The sequence below is a fragment of the Lasiodiplodia theobromae genome (genome assembly GCF_012971845.1).
Source record: "Lasiodiplodia theobromae strain AM2As chromosome Unknown scaffold_1, whole genome shotgun sequence".
Taxonomy (NCBI): Eukaryota; Fungi; Ascomycota; class Dothideomycetes; order Botryosphaeriales; family Botryosphaeriaceae; genus Lasiodiplodia; species Lasiodiplodia theobromae.
The window spans coordinates 131,408-148,873 of NW_023336399.1; the positions used below are offsets into that span (position 1 = coordinate 131,408).

General features: G+C 52.8%; 6 protein-coding genes across 6 annotated transcripts; 2 read left to right on the forward strand and 4 right to left on the reverse strand.

Moving 5' to 3' along the window:
* Positions 1–679: 679 nt before the first annotated feature.
* Positions 680–2,106, forward strand: LTHEOB_46 (uncharacterized protein; the record flags this gene model as incomplete). The annotated part of the gene is made up of 2 exons (XM_035513651.1): positions 680–945; positions 1,017–2,106. The coding sequence occupies 2 exons, from the start codon at positions 680–682 to the stop codon at positions 2,104–2,106; spliced, it is 1,356 nt and encodes a 451-aa protein (XP_035372048.1).
* Positions 2,107–2,470: 364 nt separating this feature from the next.
* Positions 2,471–4,465, reverse strand: LTHEOB_47 (uncharacterized protein; the record flags this gene model as incomplete). The annotated part of the gene is made up of 4 exons (XM_035513762.1): positions 2,471–2,890; positions 2,994–3,664; positions 3,796–3,891; positions 3,952–4,465. The coding sequence occupies 4 exons, from the start codon at positions 4,463–4,465 to the stop codon at positions 2,471–2,473; spliced, it is 1,701 nt and encodes a 566-aa protein (XP_035372049.1).
* A 523-nt stretch (positions 4,466–4,988) lies between these two features.
* LTHEOB_48 (uncharacterized protein) lies at positions 4,989–5,906 on the reverse strand (the record flags this gene model as incomplete). Its single annotated transcript, XM_035513873.1, has 1 exon — positions 4,989–5,906. The coding sequence occupies one exon, from the start codon at positions 5,904–5,906 to the stop codon at positions 4,989–4,991; it is 918 nt and encodes a 305-aa protein (XP_035372050.1).
* A 635-nt stretch (positions 5,907–6,541) lies between these two features.
* On the forward strand, positions 6,542–8,977 carry LTHEOB_49 (2-amino-3-carboxymuconate-6-semialdehyde decarboxylase; the record flags this gene model as incomplete). The annotated part of the gene is made up of 5 exons (XM_035513984.1): positions 6,542–6,572; positions 6,639–7,283; positions 7,956–8,713; positions 8,769–8,897; positions 8,957–8,977. The coding sequence occupies 5 exons, from the start codon at positions 6,542–6,544 to the stop codon at positions 8,975–8,977; spliced, it is 1,584 nt and encodes a 527-aa protein (XP_035372051.1).
* A 120-nt stretch (positions 8,978–9,097) lies between these two features.
* On the reverse strand, positions 9,098–11,544 carry LTHEOB_50 (Zn(2)-C6 fungal-type DNA-binding domain; the record flags this gene model as incomplete). The annotated part of the gene is made up of 6 exons (XM_035514096.1): positions 9,098–9,540; positions 9,596–9,819; positions 9,872–10,285; positions 10,334–11,115; positions 11,187–11,470; positions 11,520–11,544. The coding sequence occupies 6 exons, from the start codon at positions 11,542–11,544 to the stop codon at positions 9,098–9,100; spliced, it is 2,172 nt and encodes a 723-aa protein (XP_035372052.1).
* A 3,896-nt stretch (positions 11,545–15,440) lies between these two features.
* Positions 15,441–16,865, reverse strand: LTHEOB_51 (FAD dependent oxidoreductase; the record flags this gene model as incomplete). Its single annotated transcript, XM_035514207.1, has 1 exon — positions 15,441–16,865. The coding sequence occupies one exon, from the start codon at positions 16,863–16,865 to the stop codon at positions 15,441–15,443; it is 1,425 nt and encodes a 474-aa protein (XP_035372053.1).
* Positions 16,866–17,466: the final 601 nt, after the last annotated feature.

A 17,466-nucleotide genomic window follows, 5' to 3' on the forward strand; every position in this document is an offset into this window, starting at 1 on the left:
GGCATCCGTCCGGGTTGACATACCGAAAATGTAATAGACGCATTTAGCACGTGACGTGGGGTCCATTTCTACCAGCTTGGAGATTCTGCCACCGCCGGATTTCGGACTTCGGATAACTTTATGAGAACCCCGCCATCCACCATCTGCACTCCTTCAACCACATATGTGGGATTGACAGCACGACATGAGCAGCACCGAAACCCGAAAGACACCTGCTCCGTACGGACAGTCTTGCACTAACTGCGTGCGGGCAAAGATCCGATGTATGCTGCGCGAAGCTGGGAAGTGTGAACGGTGGGTTGAGGCTTCCGAGGTGAAGAGAAGGTTACTGACTCTATGTCAAAGGTGTCACCGTCTCTCGAAGGAATGCACGCCCTCAACGTCTGTCCGTCAACGGGGCGCGAAGAGAAGCACACCATCGAAACGATCGCAATTGGAATCCAAACTTGACGACCTGGTATCGCTTCTTAGAACACAAAACGTCACCCCAAACATAGCTCCAACCTCTCAAAACGATTCGGTCTCAACTTCAAGCTCCATAGCTCGACGCAATCCAGAAAATGCACTCTTTACACCGCCCACCTCCTTGCAGTCATCTCGGCCCTTTGTCCACAACCCAGTCATCGGATCTCCATTCCCCAGCGCTTCTTCATCCACAGTATCAAGTGATACCCCTCCTATGCTTACCGACCAAGATCTCCGTGACTTCCGTGAAGATCGCCTGAAATATTTTCCATTTATCCACATCCCGGAGACAACGACGGCAGCACAACTACGGTCGGCGAGACCAATAACTTGCGCCGCAATCCAAGCCACATGCTTCAAAGCCCACCCGCACCAGGAAGAATTGAGCAGGCAAGTCCGGAAGATGTTGGCGGAGAGAATCCTGGTCGATGGGGAGCGCAGCCTCGATCTACTTTTGGGCGTGTTGGTTTTGATGGCATGGTAAGCCTCGTGCAGTCCCCGTTCAGCAAAACCGCACACTTCCGGCATCCATGGGGCTGATGGGATAGCAGGTCAATGCATAGCACGCACGGAGGAAAGGCTCATCTCGTGTCCACGTCCGGCCTTGCGAGACCGCTAGTCAGCAATCTCAGACTCGACAAACCGCCCTATTCGGCCGGGTGTGCCTCTGCCGGGCCGATTCCCGAAGACAAGGGCTCGGCGACCAACGAGGAGCGACGGGCGTTGCTGGCTTGCTTCGCGCTCAGCGCTATGGTTGGCCTGGCGATGAAATATGACCCCATGCGCTGGTCCGCACAGGTCGAGGAAGCCTGCTACCGGCTCATCCAAGATGAAGAAAACGAGGGAGACAAGACCTTGGTCTACATGGCGAGAATAGCACGGCTTTCCGTCAGCACCGCGGCAATAAGTCGACGAGCGCTTGAAGATCCCGAGTTTAGAAGACATGCAATACTCAGCGTTGGCTCGTTGAAAGCAGCCTTGGAGCAACTCAAGGGTACAATTCCGAGTGAGCTGTCCGAACATAGTACGATTGCTGCGTACTTGTGCAGTGTAGAGGTGGCTATCTACGAGCTAGCGCTGTACCATCATCCAGCCTCTCCATCAACCTCCACCAACAGCCTCTCATCATCGGAACCAGAAGTGGAATCGAGGCGTATAGCCTACCTTACCACCCTTCTCCTCGTCTGTCAATCCTACATCGAGTTCTTCCTGACATCCGATATAATCTACATCACGGCGCCTACCATGCTCGTCTTCCCCTACTGCCTCAAAATCGCCTACAAGCTCCAAACCCTAAAGACACCTGCGTGGGACCCAGCACTTTCCAGGGCAGTGCTTGACCCGGTCCGGTGTCTGGAAAGAGCTGCTCAGGCAGCAGAAGTGGGCAATGAGACGTTGAAGGCGAGGATAGGCGAGGATAGCGTGTTCAAGGCTATGGCCGAGACTCTGAGGAAGTCAGCGCCGATATGGAGGGTAAATGTTGATGTGGAGCAAGAAGTAGGCATGGAGAGAGATACTGGAATGCAGGATGTGGCGGTGGAACCCTCTCATCTCAGCGGCAATGTCGGTGAGCTTAATGGGAGTTGGATGAATGCGGATTTCTCGAGTGACTTTTGGTTGTCGGGGAGTTTTGACTTTTGACAGGATGAAGGAGTCCCGGCTGCATGATTGGGAGTCGGAACGATACTATATAGGTTGTCGAATGCCACAACGCTACCGCCTGTTACATCCAAATTGCTTTGCAGATTATATCAATTCTATTAATTTAGATCAGCATCTCAAACGATTACAATGCAAAGAAAGCGCCAACTGTAAAAAGATTTACCCTCGTCCACGCAAGCGGATGCTGCTAAAGATCGATCTGAAGCGTAGAGTAAGATGAGAAAAGAGTAGATTGCTTAACTATACTAATATACAGGATAGGGCCGAATATATAGACAGAAGTGTAGCTTAAATCACGTAATTTGACTTCAACAGATGCAATGCATGAGAGCGGTCCAGCCCTTCAAGTCGCCTCTGCCTTTCCAGGCTCGGCAGCTTTCTCCTCCTCCTGCTTCTTCTTCTTCCCAACATTCTTCCAGCCCATGCCCAAGCTAAACACCGTTGCGCATGCCGCGAGGCCAACCAAGAAATAGAACACATTCCGCAAGCTCTCACTATACGCCCGCAGGATACCGCTCAGTTCATCTGGACGGCCAGCAGGAACGAGCATTCGCACGGCTTCAGCGCTAGAGCCTGCACTTAGAGCAGCATGCGGAGGCACGGAAGGCGCATAGCGCGGGATGGTAGACGTCAGGGTCTGGGTAAATATCGTGTTGCTGATTACAACGGCGACGGAGGTCCCAAAGGTCTGGAAAAAGATGACGCAAGCCATACCGATGGGGATTTTGGAAGTTGGGATGGCGTTTTGGATTGCTACCAAGGACTATCAAGGGTATCAGTGGCTTGAGTCGAGACATTGCGCATGTGTGAGCAATGAGGTGAGATGTAAACGATTTGGGCGAGAGAATCAGATGACGAAGACATACCATCTGCATGCCTGCCCCCCTTCCAATGCCCATCAAAACCTGATATCCGATCCATTGTGCAGAACTTGTTCCCGCACTGAAGGTCGACACGAGACCATTGCCAACCGTCGTCGTGACACCAGAGAACAGTGCAAAGGGGAGATAGTATCCCAACCTCGCTGTACCGGCTCCAGAGATGATAACAAAGATAAGTTGGCTGATTATCGAAGGGAGAAGGTCAACTCCGCTCATCGTTGGTCCTTCACCCTTGACGGCTTGGAAATATGTCGGAAGCCAGTTCGTTGCGACGGAGACACAGCAGACCAGGCACGTCCCAAACGCACAGCTCGCCCATACGGTGCGTTGGCGGAGCAGATTTCCTGGAAGCATCGCCTTGTCGCCCTGATGGTATTCCCAGGCAAAGAAGACTAGGGCGAGAACGCCAGCGCCAACGAATAGACCAATGATCTGGGAGCTGGACCATGCGTATGTACCGGCGGATCCGAATTGTAACGCGAGGAGAAACATGAGAGAGCTGGGAACGAATAGCACGGATCCGATGAGGTCGAGCTCTGGGATGATTCGCCGTACCAGTGCGCGTGAGAGCCGTTCCTTCTTCGTCAGCTCCGGGATCTGAACGAAAAATAAAAGGATTGCTGCAGCTCCGCCAGCTGGGAGGTTGAGATAGAAACCTGCTCACACGATATATTAGCAAAATCTGACCTGTGCAACGAGGATTTAAAAATCCACAGAAGAGCCAATGAGAAGGATGATCAAGGACTCCAGCCCAGGAATCGTCTGGATGAGGGTCAAATATACGTACACCAACGCCAGGTTACATGTTGTGTGAGGGTGCCTCCTATGATCGGGGCTGCTACAATACCCATCTGGGCGGTACCAAGAAGAATACCGGTGTAAACTGCGGGATTTGTCAGTAAATACATGCAGTTGTGCGTCTTAAATCTTCAGAAACACGTACGAGGTCTCTTGATCAACGGCACAGCACCGCTTATGATGGTCATTCCCCCATTTATGATACCCGCCGAACCCAGTCCAGCAATCGCTCGTCCTCCGATGAAAAGCGATGAGGAATTGGCCACGGCACATATTAGAGAGCCCAATTCAAAGAATGCAAAATACACAAGGAAGGTGTACTTGTTGTTGAAGTACGTATACAATTTCCCGGACATCAGTTGGAGAGAGGCGCTGGCGAGTTGATAGGCACCAATGTACCAGCCGGCGTCAGCAAGCGCGTTGAATTCGGTCGTTATTTCCGGAATAGCCGTGCCGAGAATTGTGATGTCGAGGAGTATGAGGAACACTACAAGGGTAAGGCTGCCGAGGACGAGGAAGAGTTTCGGGCCGGTAATGTAATCTCTGTCATCAGACTCAGATGCATTTGCCATCGAAAGTTTCTCAGCAGTGCCATCCAGTTCGGATGTTGGAGTGGACTTGTCCATGTCCGTGGTGGATGTCGTGTCAGTCGCCATCATGGGACGAATCAGGATAAGGTAGAGCCGAAAAATGTAGGGAAATGACGCGTGGGCAGAAGTAAAGAAAAGCTGGGCAGGAAGGCTTAGTGTAGCGTAAAATATACTAAAGAGAAGATTTTGTTGCCTAATTCTTTCGTTGTATGGCATTCGGGGTTGACGAGGCATTTCGCGAAATCCGTGCCGATACACGGTAAAACGGCGGTCGCGAGCCTCACCAGCTGCTCACACACGGGTTTCGCGGAAATCCGATCGTATTTACGGCCCCGTCTTGCAAGGAAAAGGATTTCTGATACTATAATAGAGGAAAATAGAAAGATTAAATGAATCAGCCAACAATTGGACTTAGTCGGAAGCGAATAAATCAGCAAACCCTGAGGCTGACGCGAAATGCAGCTCCTCCATTGTCTCCTGCCAGAGCCGATCACGCATTTCCCGACCTTTTTGCGTATACATCAAGCCAGGGTATCTGAGGGTTTGTCCGTTAGGAGACAACTTTGTCGGCTGTGAGGGGTCTTTTTGAGACTTACGGCTTGATGGACCAGTCACTAATGAAGCTTCCATGACTCCCCCGGCCCTCGGCCACCAGTGCGTGAACATAGACACTGGCTCCAGCTTCGACGGAGCGCCCAACAATCTTCACGAACGGGGGGATGACCAAGCGGGTGGCGAACCCCGTGTTCTTGTTATCCCTCTGAAGTTCCGTCCCGGCCGTCAATCCCGGATTGCACACATTGATGAGAACATCATCGGGACTGACTTTCTCGGCGAGTCGAGAAACGAACATCATCAACAGCATTTTCGAGTCCCTGTACTGCTGAAACCCTGAAAACCGCGCGGGATCGTCGAGCTGAGGGAGGATGGACCCCGACGTTTCGAAGTTGCTGAGGTACATTGTGTCTGATCCAACGATACTGATGATCGGCGGCTTGCCTGCTTCGCGTCCCTTCTTCTCTTTCATGACTGTGGTGAGAAGCAGCACGAGCAAGATGGTTGAGAGGTAGTTGGTCTGGATTGTCATCTCATGGCCAGTTTTCTCGTAGCGGCTAAAGCTGCCTTGTTGCACAGCGGCGTTTAGAATGGCGAAATCGAGACGCTCCAACTTTCGGCACCGGTCTGCGAATGCAACGATCGAGTCGTAGTCCGCCATGTCCACGACCCAGACATGTATTTCCACATTTGGAAATTCCTGGCTGAGCTTCCGGGAGGCATCTTCTCCTTTCGTTTGCGATCGGACTGCCAGGATAAGACCTGATAGTCCAAGCTGGAGAAGTTGCCTTGCCGCCTCGAGGCCGAGACCGCCGTTAGCGCCGGTGATGAGGCCAATCTCTCCTGATAGAGACACAGAAGACGGGAGGGGTTTTGGGTGGACAAAGAGTTGTCTGTGGAGGATTCCGCGTACACTGGATTCCCAGGCCACCTCGTTCTCTAGCTTGAAAGACATGGTGATGGAGTGGAGGTGAAAGGATGAAGAATAGATGTGGGCGGTGCCGGCGTATAAGTACACGGTAGCTGTCTCAACAGTCAAATTACGCTAGTCAATCGCCCCAGTGATGTATGCACTGGAAGCCTCGCGTGGTCGTCGCGGCCGGTATTCGGGCCTCTAAAGGAACGTGGTCTAATGTGTGCTCAATAATGATTAACCCGCACGTTGGTTCGGCCCCGGAGTTAAGTATTAGTTCCGTCAGACTGCCATCCCCCAACTTTTAACTTCGGTCATTTATTTGGCTATGGCCAATTATACAAGCGGACCCGGCAGTTCCAGCATCCGAGTGGGAAGTTAAGGAGGCAAGATAGCAGGGTTGCTGTCCCTGTGATGCTGAAATGATTCATGATTGCCGATGTTGCCCGAGAGTATCCGACCGGGCTCCGGATTTTGTAGTGGCCGGCATCAGAGATACTTTGCAGCCTGCCTACGTGTTGGGACAAGTTAAGGTAATAATTAACCCAATCAATGCATATCGGCCTATCTATTTTAGCGGGAAGACGACTTATAAGCCCTCCTCTTACTGCTCGAAAATGAACAGCAAAGCTCGACTATTCTGAACCAAGAACCCCGATCATCTCCACTCCCAACACATGTCTGAAAAGTCTATCATCCTGATTACAGGTAAGTCTTATTTCAGCCTTGAATAATATGGATATGCGTCGTGCCCTGTATCTCACAATTCTGCAGGCGCCAACAGTGGTGTCGGGTTCGCCGCGGCTGCTGCTCTCCTTGCAGAATCACCTTCTCATCATGTGATCGTAGCTGCGAGATCAGCTGAGAGAGGGCACGCCGCAGCGAGAGAGCTCCAGTCCCGGAATCTACCGGGAACACTGTCTTTGCTTCAGCTCGACGTGACGAGTGCTAGGTCCATTGCTTCGGCAGTTGCAACTGTCGAAGGAGAGTTCGGCAAACTGGACGCCCTTATCAACAACGCCGGTCTTATGTCCAAGCTCGACAGCCTCGAGGAACAGCTGCGCGAGACGTTCGAGTTGAACACCTTCGCCCCCGCACTGGTGACACAGGCTTTTGTCCCGCTTCTTAAGCTGTCTACAAACCCGCGCCTCATCCATATCTCCAGCGACTTAGGTTCCATTGCACTTAAGTCTGACCCGAGCTTCAAGTATCGCATGATGGACCATATGGCCTACCGTATGAGCAAAGCTGCGTTGAACATGATGACTGCCTGCCACGCTACGCAATTCCAAGACTGGGGCTGCAAGGTGTGGAGTTACTGTCCGGGTTTCGTGGTCACAAATGCGTGGAAGGACGGCGAAGCAGGCAGAGAAGCTATGAAAAAGGCGGGGGCCGGAGATGTCGGAGACAGCGCCAAAGGTATTGTGGCTATTGTGAAAGGGGAGAGGGATACTGATGTTGGACGCTTTTTACACAGAGACGGAGTGCATCCGTGGTAAAGTGAAGACCAGTCTGATGCATATAGAAGGGGAATTCATATGTTCATCAACGAACTACGGATACGTACATATTCCTCTCTCGCTGGACCCCACTGGGGCTGAGTATGTCCAAAGTCTGAATGGAGGTATCTCCCCGTTAATACTACATTGCATCATGGCGACCCCACATTGAGGATGATCTTGATTGTCGGAATGCATCCGATTTGGGTATGTGGAACTCGGGACGGTTCCGGTCATCACTTAAGAGCGCCGCATTTGGAACTTGCCCAGACCACTCTCAAATTGAACTTCAAAAATACTCGTGCAAACATTGAACAGCGTTGACTTCACAGTAACCAAAGAGCTGCTGCAACAGCATGGAGGACCATGTGTTTGACTGGCTGAAAGACAAAGCCACCAGCTGGATTCAACGGGCGCCCGTGAATAAAATCGACACGCATCACCACTTTGTGCCTGATTTCTACAGAAAAGGCTCGTGCCAATTTAGATATGTTTGAGATTCTGCAGCTAATGTTTTTAGTCGTCGAAGAGAATGGCGGCAAGATTTCTCTCTGTAGCTGTTTTTCCGCAAAGCTGACTGAAAGCATGACAGGTGATCCGAGTGGCTGGCCCACCCCGCGATGGACACGTGTAAGCTCCGAATTGGTAATGAAGCGGCTTGGTATCCAGACTGCAATCCTGTCTGTGACAGCTCCCGGTGCTTGCATCATCGAGGGCCAAGCATCCTTCGATCTCGCCCGCTCGCTTAATGAATACGCCGCTGAAATACGCAACAAACACCCCGACAAATTCGGCTTCTTCGCATCTCTGCCCAGCCTGCTGGACACCGAGGCTGTCTTATCCGAGATCAGATATTCACTCGACACGCTGAACGCCGACGGCATCATCCTCTTTACCCGCTACGGCTCTTCCAACACGTACCTGGGCCACCCATCATTAGAGCCAATCTGGACGGAGCTCAACCGGCGCAAAAGCGTAGTCTTCATCCACCCAACGCATCCCGCCGACACCACGAAAGTCAACCCGCGCATGCCGCAGCCCATGATCGACTACCCTCACGAGACGACGCGGACAGCCATGGACATGATCATGAACGGCACCCGCGAGAAGTTCCCGGACTGCAAGGTCATCCTGTCGCACGCCGGCGGCACGCTGCCGTACGTGGTCAGCAGGATTGCAACGCCACTCAAGGCGGCGCCGAGCCTGCTGGCAAACGAACTCACCGGCGTGACGTACGAGAAAATCATGAAGGCGTTCCGCAGCTTCCACTACGACCTCGCGCTGTCCGCGAGCCCGGCTGTGATGAATATGCTGTTGGAATTGGTGCCGCATGACCATATTCTCTACGGGGTAAGTGACGTGAGGCGGCTTTCTCAGATGCACGGCGCTGACGGGCTCTGTCCAGAGTGACTTTCCTTACGCCCCGCCGCCAGCGTATCCGAGCTTTCTGCAAGAGCTTGAAGGTTTCGAGATGGATTGGGAGCTGCGGGACAGGATCAATTATGGCAACGCGCACAAATTGTTCCCACGACTTGTAAAGGAGACGCGTCCTTCAGCTGTCTGGGTGTTTGCAGCACATATGCATATTAACAGGGATTGGCAACCCTTTATTAGTGACTTCAATGATGAAAGCAATAATTGAAATTTAACAGATAGTACCCTCTTTATCTCTCTGCGTACCATAACATATCCAATTGAGGGTAAATCTCATTTTATGCACAACAGATCTTCTTTTCAACCAGAGACGAAATTCGGAAAGCCCCCCTCAAAGAAATTCATGGAGTCAAAGAAGCCAAATCCCTCAGCTGCGAAGTCAGTCATGCCGTCGTTCCCGGATAGATAGTTGTCGACCCCCTGGCTTTCAAATGCCGACCCATTCTGGGCAGGTTGATCCCAGCTTTGGGTGGCATTCGGCATTGACGTTGGCTGCTGCACTCCAGATCGATTTTGCCGCGGATTGTTGGTGGAGCTGGGGAACGGCTGGTCCGAGATACGCTGTGCATATGCTCGTTGGAGCAAATTGAGCTGGTTCTTCGATGGGACGTTGTAAGTAGATAGATGCTGCAGAATTTCAACACAGCGTTCCCATGACCGCTTCAACCTGGCCTCGTCGACGGAACCGATGACCTGAGGACACGAATGAGCCATGATGATTACGATTCCTGCTGTTGATGCGTCTGCAGCGTTGTCAGATTCAGGTTTGCGTTTGCCCTTCATCTCGAGCCTGCTTACAGAGTCCGTTGTACCACCAGGCGTCCGTCGCGGATGATAGGTAAGTATCGTAAACATGATCGAGAAGGTCCATCGCTGTGATGGCACATGACAGTGCGCATTGGGTGGAGACAGCCGAATAGAGAGGGCTGGTGTTGGTAGACGTGGTTGATGCGGGATTGCGATTGCAGTTGCATAGGAAGGTAAATATAGGTCGATAGAGCATTAATTTCAGGTGGAGAAATCTGTTACATAAGTTAGTGTAGGATGCAAAAGTTCGGAGACGAAGATGCGTACCTTGCATGTAGGACATTTTTTTGTTGTTGGTACACTGACGATCTTGCAGCGGTTGCAGTAGATGTAGGGCTTTCAGTCGTCCAGGAGATGAACGACGGAAGGCGCGATTCAAATTCAGACAAGTTAAGATCCAGCTTGGCAAGGACATCAACGGCAGTGAATATTTTCTGTGATGCAGAATCCGGAGGTCCGAGGCAGTCCGTGCCAAGCCATGGCTGGTAAATCTCAGACATGATGGCGGCGCAAATTCTGTTCAGTTTGATTGCCTCCACGAAGAATCGTTTCCACGAAGGTTGTTCTTGCCCCGGATCTGCCACCGCTCCTCTGCAAATATCCTCATCTTCAAGCACAGACGGTAGAGGAAGAGGTGATGGCAAGGTCGCCGGGGGTCTTCCGAGCATCATGCTCACGGTACTGAAGGATTTGTCAGCCAAGACAACGAACAAGCTATGGAAGACTCACATATCCATGTGAACGCATCCATGCCAGGTCCGGCGGCGGATGTCTATTCCGAGAGCGTCTCGGGAACTATCACCGACGTCAGTATGCAAACCCAGCCCCTGAGCAACACGGCAAGCGACACCGACAGCATTCCAGCAGCGGGAAGGAAAAGGGGTACTCTGTAGACAGAGGGCGGTCAGTAGGAGGGACTGCACCACGCCGATGCTGTTGACTTCTAGAAGGTCGAGACCAATGAAAGCCTTCGCACGCAAGAAGAAGGAAAATGCAAGCGGCTCCCGATCTGCGGCCGGGAAGCTGGAGAAGTGACAGCCTAGTGCAAAAATGGCATTCAGGGCGCAGTGGAACACCATGAGATTCCCTGGTGTCTCAGGGCTTCCGCCCAAGCCTACCGCGGCACTAGACAGCGTATGAGCTGGCAACGCAGTCGAGGGCGCCCAAAGACGCTCATATTGCCTTTCGAAGCTCTTGCGATGGAAGAAGGGGTACTGGCAGAAGATCCTATCCCAGAAGGCTTCCAAGAGATGATCTGCCAAAGGCCGAGGCGGCAACACGGCATTACGCAACTGAAGTTGTGCAGACGACTGCGTGCCAGCAGCACATTGCTCGGCAGCGAATGCGAGATAGTGGCTGGTACTCGGATGGACTCCGCCGGCCGGATCAAGGCAAGCCTGTTGCATGAACGAAGCGGCGGAAGAATGGCCGAAATACTCGGGCGTGGAGTGGGTGTACAGATGTGCATCCCCAGCCGCAAACGTTCCCATCGCGCTCACCTGGCCCTCGGGCTGTGTCGACTCGAGGTCGTTTTGAATGGCGCTAGCGGGCGTGCGTTGTGAAGGCGTTCGCGCCCCATTACCTGCCCACTCGCTGAGTCTGGGCGTAGCAGCAGCAGCTGGAGCGCCATGGAGGGTCTGCGGGGCGGGGACAGGATCCACTGGACGTGCGTTGTCTTGGCCGGTCTCTGATGCGTCTCCAGGATGGTGGCGGGCGCTGGAAGGCGGCACCGGAGCGCTCCCGGAGAAGGGCGGTTCTGGCTGAGAAGCTCGATCGGGGGTTTCCGGCAGACTTGGAACGTCGACGCCCGCACTTTGGCATGCATGCTCCAACTCTCGAATTCGGAGGTGCAGTGCTCGAACGTAACTGGCAACGTGTTATTATTTGTAGCATGAGAAGATAGGTCCAGACATACGTATCATTGCTCTCCGAGCGCGCATTGTCGGCTTTGTAGACACATTGCTCAAGCGTAAAGGATCGGCGGCGACAAGATGCGCATATCGGCTTCCCTCCGTCACAACGCGACTTGCGCTCCCGACAAGGCTCACATGCAAGCGCAATCTTACGCCGGCGCGACGGAGTTACACGTTCTGCAGGCATGGCGACAGAAACACGACGGAACACAGGAGAAGGCCGGGACGGTGCGGGTGGAGCTGGATTTGGAGGCCGCGGATGAGATTCCGACCGGAATCGTTCCGGGACAGAAGCTTCGGAATGAATCCGGTGAGCCGCTTTTCCTTTTTTCGTAGGGAAAAGCTAACCGTACGTTAGAAATGCCTACTCATCGTGTTTTTCTCAAAGTTTCAACTACTCGACGCATGAGCGTCAAGTTGAACATGGGATGGGATTGAGCTCACAGTTCTTACTACAGAGATAAAAGCCATCCGTGTTCTCCCATAGATGAGAATCTCTTTTATCTGAAATATGGGGCAGTTGCCCCGCAAAATAGTTGTCTTCTATTCATTGGTCAAGCAACCGCTCTGCCACACGGTAGATAGCGCACAGCGCGTCATACTCACCGCTTCAAGCTTCAACAATAAATTTTCGCCAGGAATTCAAAAAAGAAAAAAAAGGCTGCCACAAATAACCTCATCTATCAAAGACGAAACGCGCCGAACAATCATTCCACGGCTTTTGGCCATTCAGTTCATTTCCCTGAAGTTAACGACTCAAACGTAAGTTCTCACCAACAAGGCATTGGAAGGCTACGCCTGAGTCACAAGGTTCGGCTAACGTAGAGCGCCTTCTTAGCCGCAAATCCGCCCACAAGCCGGCTGCAGCTTCAACGATCAACGATATCCACGATCGTTTTTGGATACATCGAAAGGATACCGATTAGTAGATGTGGCGAGTGGTGGTGATACACTACTAAGCTAAACATAACCGGTAAAGAATAATGCCGTGGTGGAAACAAAGGAACGAACCAGGCAAGCAAAACGAGCAATTGACAAGTCGTTGGCCTCATGGCAAAGCATTCGCAGCGGATTTCTTGTCACCTTTGTTTCCTACGTACCATCAGTCTTCAGAGAGCTGTCCATTCTGCCCCTGCTTGCAGCATGATATATGGGGACGCAAGAAGAGCCCAGGTCCACGAGATCGAGATTTAGTGTTCCCCCATCGGCGCTCTGGCTTTTGGAATGTGGCTGGAATACGCTCCTTGTGCCCTTTCTGCCAACACCTCGACCCTGGGTATCTGTTCGGCCATTTTCGCCAAGAAAGTATTGTTCAATACCAATACGTAAACATAGTTCTAGGGACATTGGAAGAACTCGAAGCCCGGAAACAATGTGCTTTCTGTCACATTGTACTATGCACAATACGAGCCCACGCCGCTGTATACCCGGCCAATGTGGCGCCCATCTCCGGAGATCAACCCATCAATATCATCTTTCAGCGGTACCAAGAGTCCTCAATCCACCTGTCTTTTGACGAAGGCCCCTGGGTCCGTATGGCCGTCAAGAAAATTTTGCCAGCGCACCTCGAGTCTATCCTCGGGGTGAATCAAACTGTTGGCACCTCGATCTCCTGGAAACAAGTTCGAGGATGGATCGACTTATGCAGCACGAAGCACAAAAAATGTCGTCCAACCGCCACCGCTCCATCTGGATTGCGCCTCATCGATGTGAGACACAGAAAAGTTACCCCCGAACTAAGTCCACGCGATTGTCACGAATTCGTCGCCCTTAGTTACGTGTGGGGCAAAAATGCCAATCCAAGAAAATGCGTTCTACTGAAGGAGAACACGACATTCTTGGAACAAACAAATGGCCTTAAAAATCTCCCAAAGACCATTGAAGACGCTATGACTATATGCAAGAATCTGGGTCAGAGATTCTTGTGGGTCGACAGGTTATGCATCGTTCAAGACGATGATGCGAAAAAGGGTCATCAAATCCGTGCCATGGGTGATATTTTTCAATCAGCCGTATTCACCCTTGTGGCATCCTGTAGCGACAGCATGGAATCCGCAATACCAGGTGTTAGTACGGAACGACGGGCCTTTCAGTCACAGGCGCGCATCGCTGGCCTTCAGTTAACGAGTGCACTTCCCCGACTGTCGCGGAATCTTCGTGGAGCACCTTGGTCCCAGCGTGGGTGGACATATCAAGAGGGTATTTTGTCTTCTCGAAAGCTCTATTTCACCGATTTGGAGGTCTGGTTCACGTGCAACGATGGTTTCCAACGTGAAGATGTCTCCCTTGAGGACAGCGACGGAGCAGAGATACGGAGACAGGATATCCCCATGACTCAGCTACAAAGTCAGTTCTATTCTATATATGGAACAAGTTATGTCATGATGGACTACTGGAGACATCTGAACGTATACACTGAAAGATCCTTAACCTACCAGTCGGACATCTACAACGCTTTTACAGGTGTCCTCACCGCACTATTTGGGGAAGACAAGACGGTTTATGGACTCCCGAAGCCATATCTTGACGAAGCACTGTTGTGGAGATTGGCACGAACCACTTCTTCATGGGATATACGCCATTGCACTGTGGTCGAACAACACCTTTACCCGTCCTGGGCGTGGTCATCGATCAATGGAGCAGTGGGGAATGATGGGGTAAATGACTTCGGCAGGCACCTGGCGTCGCTGATACCATGGTCCCTTGTGGATGAGGATGGAAACGCCAAGAATATCGATGATGTTGAATTGGAGGAAATCTCCCTTTGTCGCCTATCTCTAGCGTTTGCTTGGCGTGGAGGATGCTTTGAGGCACCTTTACCTATCGACCTTTGGGAAAAGCTGGAGCTTGATCTAGAATCCCTGAAGCAATGGGCGGGGGATAACTTATCAAGACGATGGCCAACTCGAAAACAATTCTGGAACGAAGTCCGTTCGCAAGGGGGTCCTGACGCTCAAGTCCCACCGACCACTTCAAACCATCTTCGGCCTGGTATGCTGTTGACACGAACGCAGACTGCTGCTCTCAGACTAGGAATTTGCCGGAAAAAAGGACTGAATTTCGAGTACTTCGAACTTTTGAACCAACACGGCGACATGGTTGGCGCAGTAGAGGCTAATGAGCTCTCTTTAAAGTCAAAGGCTAAAGGGGATGAAAGGTTAGAAACAGCCATATACGAGCTTATGGCGCTTTCATTATCAGCAGCACCGTCCGAGTTTATGTACGAGGGGAAATATCAATTTCGTAATTGGACCAACAACGTGGTGAAGGTCTTTCTTATCTCGTGGGGCAAGAAGGCCCGAGTAGCACGTCGTGTAAGCATTGGTTGGGTCTACCTAAAGGCTTGGGTAGAAACAGAGAGGACATGGAAGACGGTTGTTCTGGAATAGTTGTGGGATATGTAGTCGAATCAACAGCGCTTCAATAAACTCAATATGGGTCCTCTTTCTGTACTGGCGTTCCCTTCCTCTCCACCTTTGCTCGCCTTGTTGATTTCTGCCACTTTCCTCTCGTCAAAGCGCCTGTTACTCAAAATGGTAAAATGGAGTTTCTCTCGCCTAAGTTGGTTATTGTATGTATTTGGCTCGACCTCTAAGCGCTTTGCGTCTAGGCGCGCAGCAGATGCGTAGATTCCCCTCGCAGTAATGTACGAACGGCTCGTATATCGTCCCTACGAGAAATTTTATAGACCCTAGTATTTCGGCAGTGTTAGTTTGAAGCATTAATCGGCCCTCTACAAAGGCCGTCGTGATGCAACAGCTAGAAGTTGTAGTGTTTTCACAATCAAACGCTTCTTTTGCTCTTATAGATGGGAAAAGTTCAACCAACTTCCAGATCTCATTTGGAAAGCTACTAGAACAGGCATGAAATTTCCAGTGAATAAAACGAAAAGAATTTAATTATCATGACTCCATTTTCTTGCCTTATGTCCTCAGACTCTCTGCAGCCTGCTGGCCGGCGATGCGCCCAAAAACAACACACTCCAGCAAAGAGCTTCCACCCAACCTATTGGCTCCGTGAATGCCTCCGCTCACCTCGCCGGCAGCCCAGACGCCCCGGATCGGCTTTCCTTCCTTGTCGAGCACCTCTGCCTTCTCATTAATCACAACACCGCCCATGGTGAAGTGAACAACAGGCGTGACCCTGCCGACGTACACGACCGAGTCCGGCGCCACATCCTTCAGCTTCCAGTGTCCAAAGTCCTTTCTCCCCTGCGGATCCTGCGCCTTCCCAGCCGCATAGTCCGCAAATGCCTGAACCTCCTTGACAGCGTCCTCGCCCCCGAGCTCCGCAACCGTCGTCTTCTGCATCAAGCCCTTGAACAGGTAAAAGCCGACATGGCTCTTCGCCGCCTCGTACGCCCCCTCATCCATCACGATCTTGACGTCCCACAGCTTCACGCCGTCCACGACCTCCGGCTGCGTCTCCATAATCCGATCCGTAACATGCTGCCGCGTCTCGAGCTCATTCACAAACCTCTTCCCACCCCTGAGCATCAACCCGCCCTCCCCGCGCAGCACCTCCGCCGCCAGGAACTTCACCGGCTTCCCGGGCTCCTTCGGATCGACAAACCCCGTCGGATGCACCTGCACCATCTCCATATCCACCTCCTGCGCGCCGACCCCCTCCGTCAACAACGGCGCGCTCCCCGGCCACGCCTCATTCGTCGACGGAAACCCAGCCAGGTCCGGCCTGTACTTCTTGAGCATGCCATTCGCGTCCCCGGCAAACCCACCCGTCGCGAACACGACGGGGCCACGCAGCTCCTTGGTCACACCCTCCGCATCCTTAAACGCGACGCCGTCGACGCCCCCGTCGGACCCCTGCAGCACGCTCGTCACCGTCGCGTTAGTCAACAACGTAAACCCCGGCGCCGCCTGCACGTCCTTCAGCAGCGTCGTCACGATCGCCGCGCCAGGCGGCGTCGGCCCCGCGCCGCGATGCGTCCGCGAGCGGCTGTGTCCGCCCAGCATCGCGACGACGCTCAAATCAACGCCCTTCTCGTCGGCCAGCCAGTCGATCGCCGCGGCGCTGCGCTGCGTCAGCGTGCGGATGAGCTCCTCGCGGCGGGCGCGCATCGTTTCCCCCGACTGCGTCAGCGGCGCGCCGGCGGAGCGCACCGTGTCCGGGTAGAACAGGTCATCGGGCGGGCCGGATTGGTATTTTGTGGGAGCGCCGTTGATGCCGGACGACGCTTTGATGCTGTTGCCGCCCGGCTTGGGGAGGCGCTCGAGGAGCGTGACGGGGTGGTGGGAAGACAGCAGGGTGGAGGCGGCGGAGAGGCCGGCGAGGCCGGAGCCGATGACGATGGCGTGCGCGCCGGGGGTGGTGGTGGGGGCGGTGGACATGATGGTGCTCATGAGTCGGGTGTAGAGCATAGAAATGAGGGGGATGGAGAAGGTGAGTGCGAGCAGCAGGAGGAAGGTCCGCCTGCCGGGCATCGAATGCGATTTAGAGAGGGGGAGGAATCACGGCAGCGAGTTCGGCGCATGGTGCGCGAGTTATATGGTTGGTCGTAGAGCGATGATGGACTGATTTTTGGTTTCAAGAGGTGACATGAGATGGGGCGCGCGGCGGACGCGAGAGATCACCCCACCACCCCACCACCACCGCCGACCCCACCAGCGCTGTTGTTGCGGCGCATCCCCGCCTTGGGACCCTGTTTCGCCCGATGCGTGAGATGGTGAAATTGGCCAGAGCTTTTTGGCTGACGAAATCGGCGATGACGTATGATGCGTGAATTAATGATGCACATAAGGGAGAGTAACACAAGGGTCTTAACTTTAAAGACGGCTTGAAAAAGATGTGCGGTGCCGGAAGTATATTTATAGTGAAGCGACCAATGAAACGTAGAAACTTAAGCGACGTCCTTTCAACCGCTTAGCAGGGGAAAGAAGGTATGCGGAAAGCCTATTAATGCGGGAAGTTTACGGGCGGGTCGTATTCTTC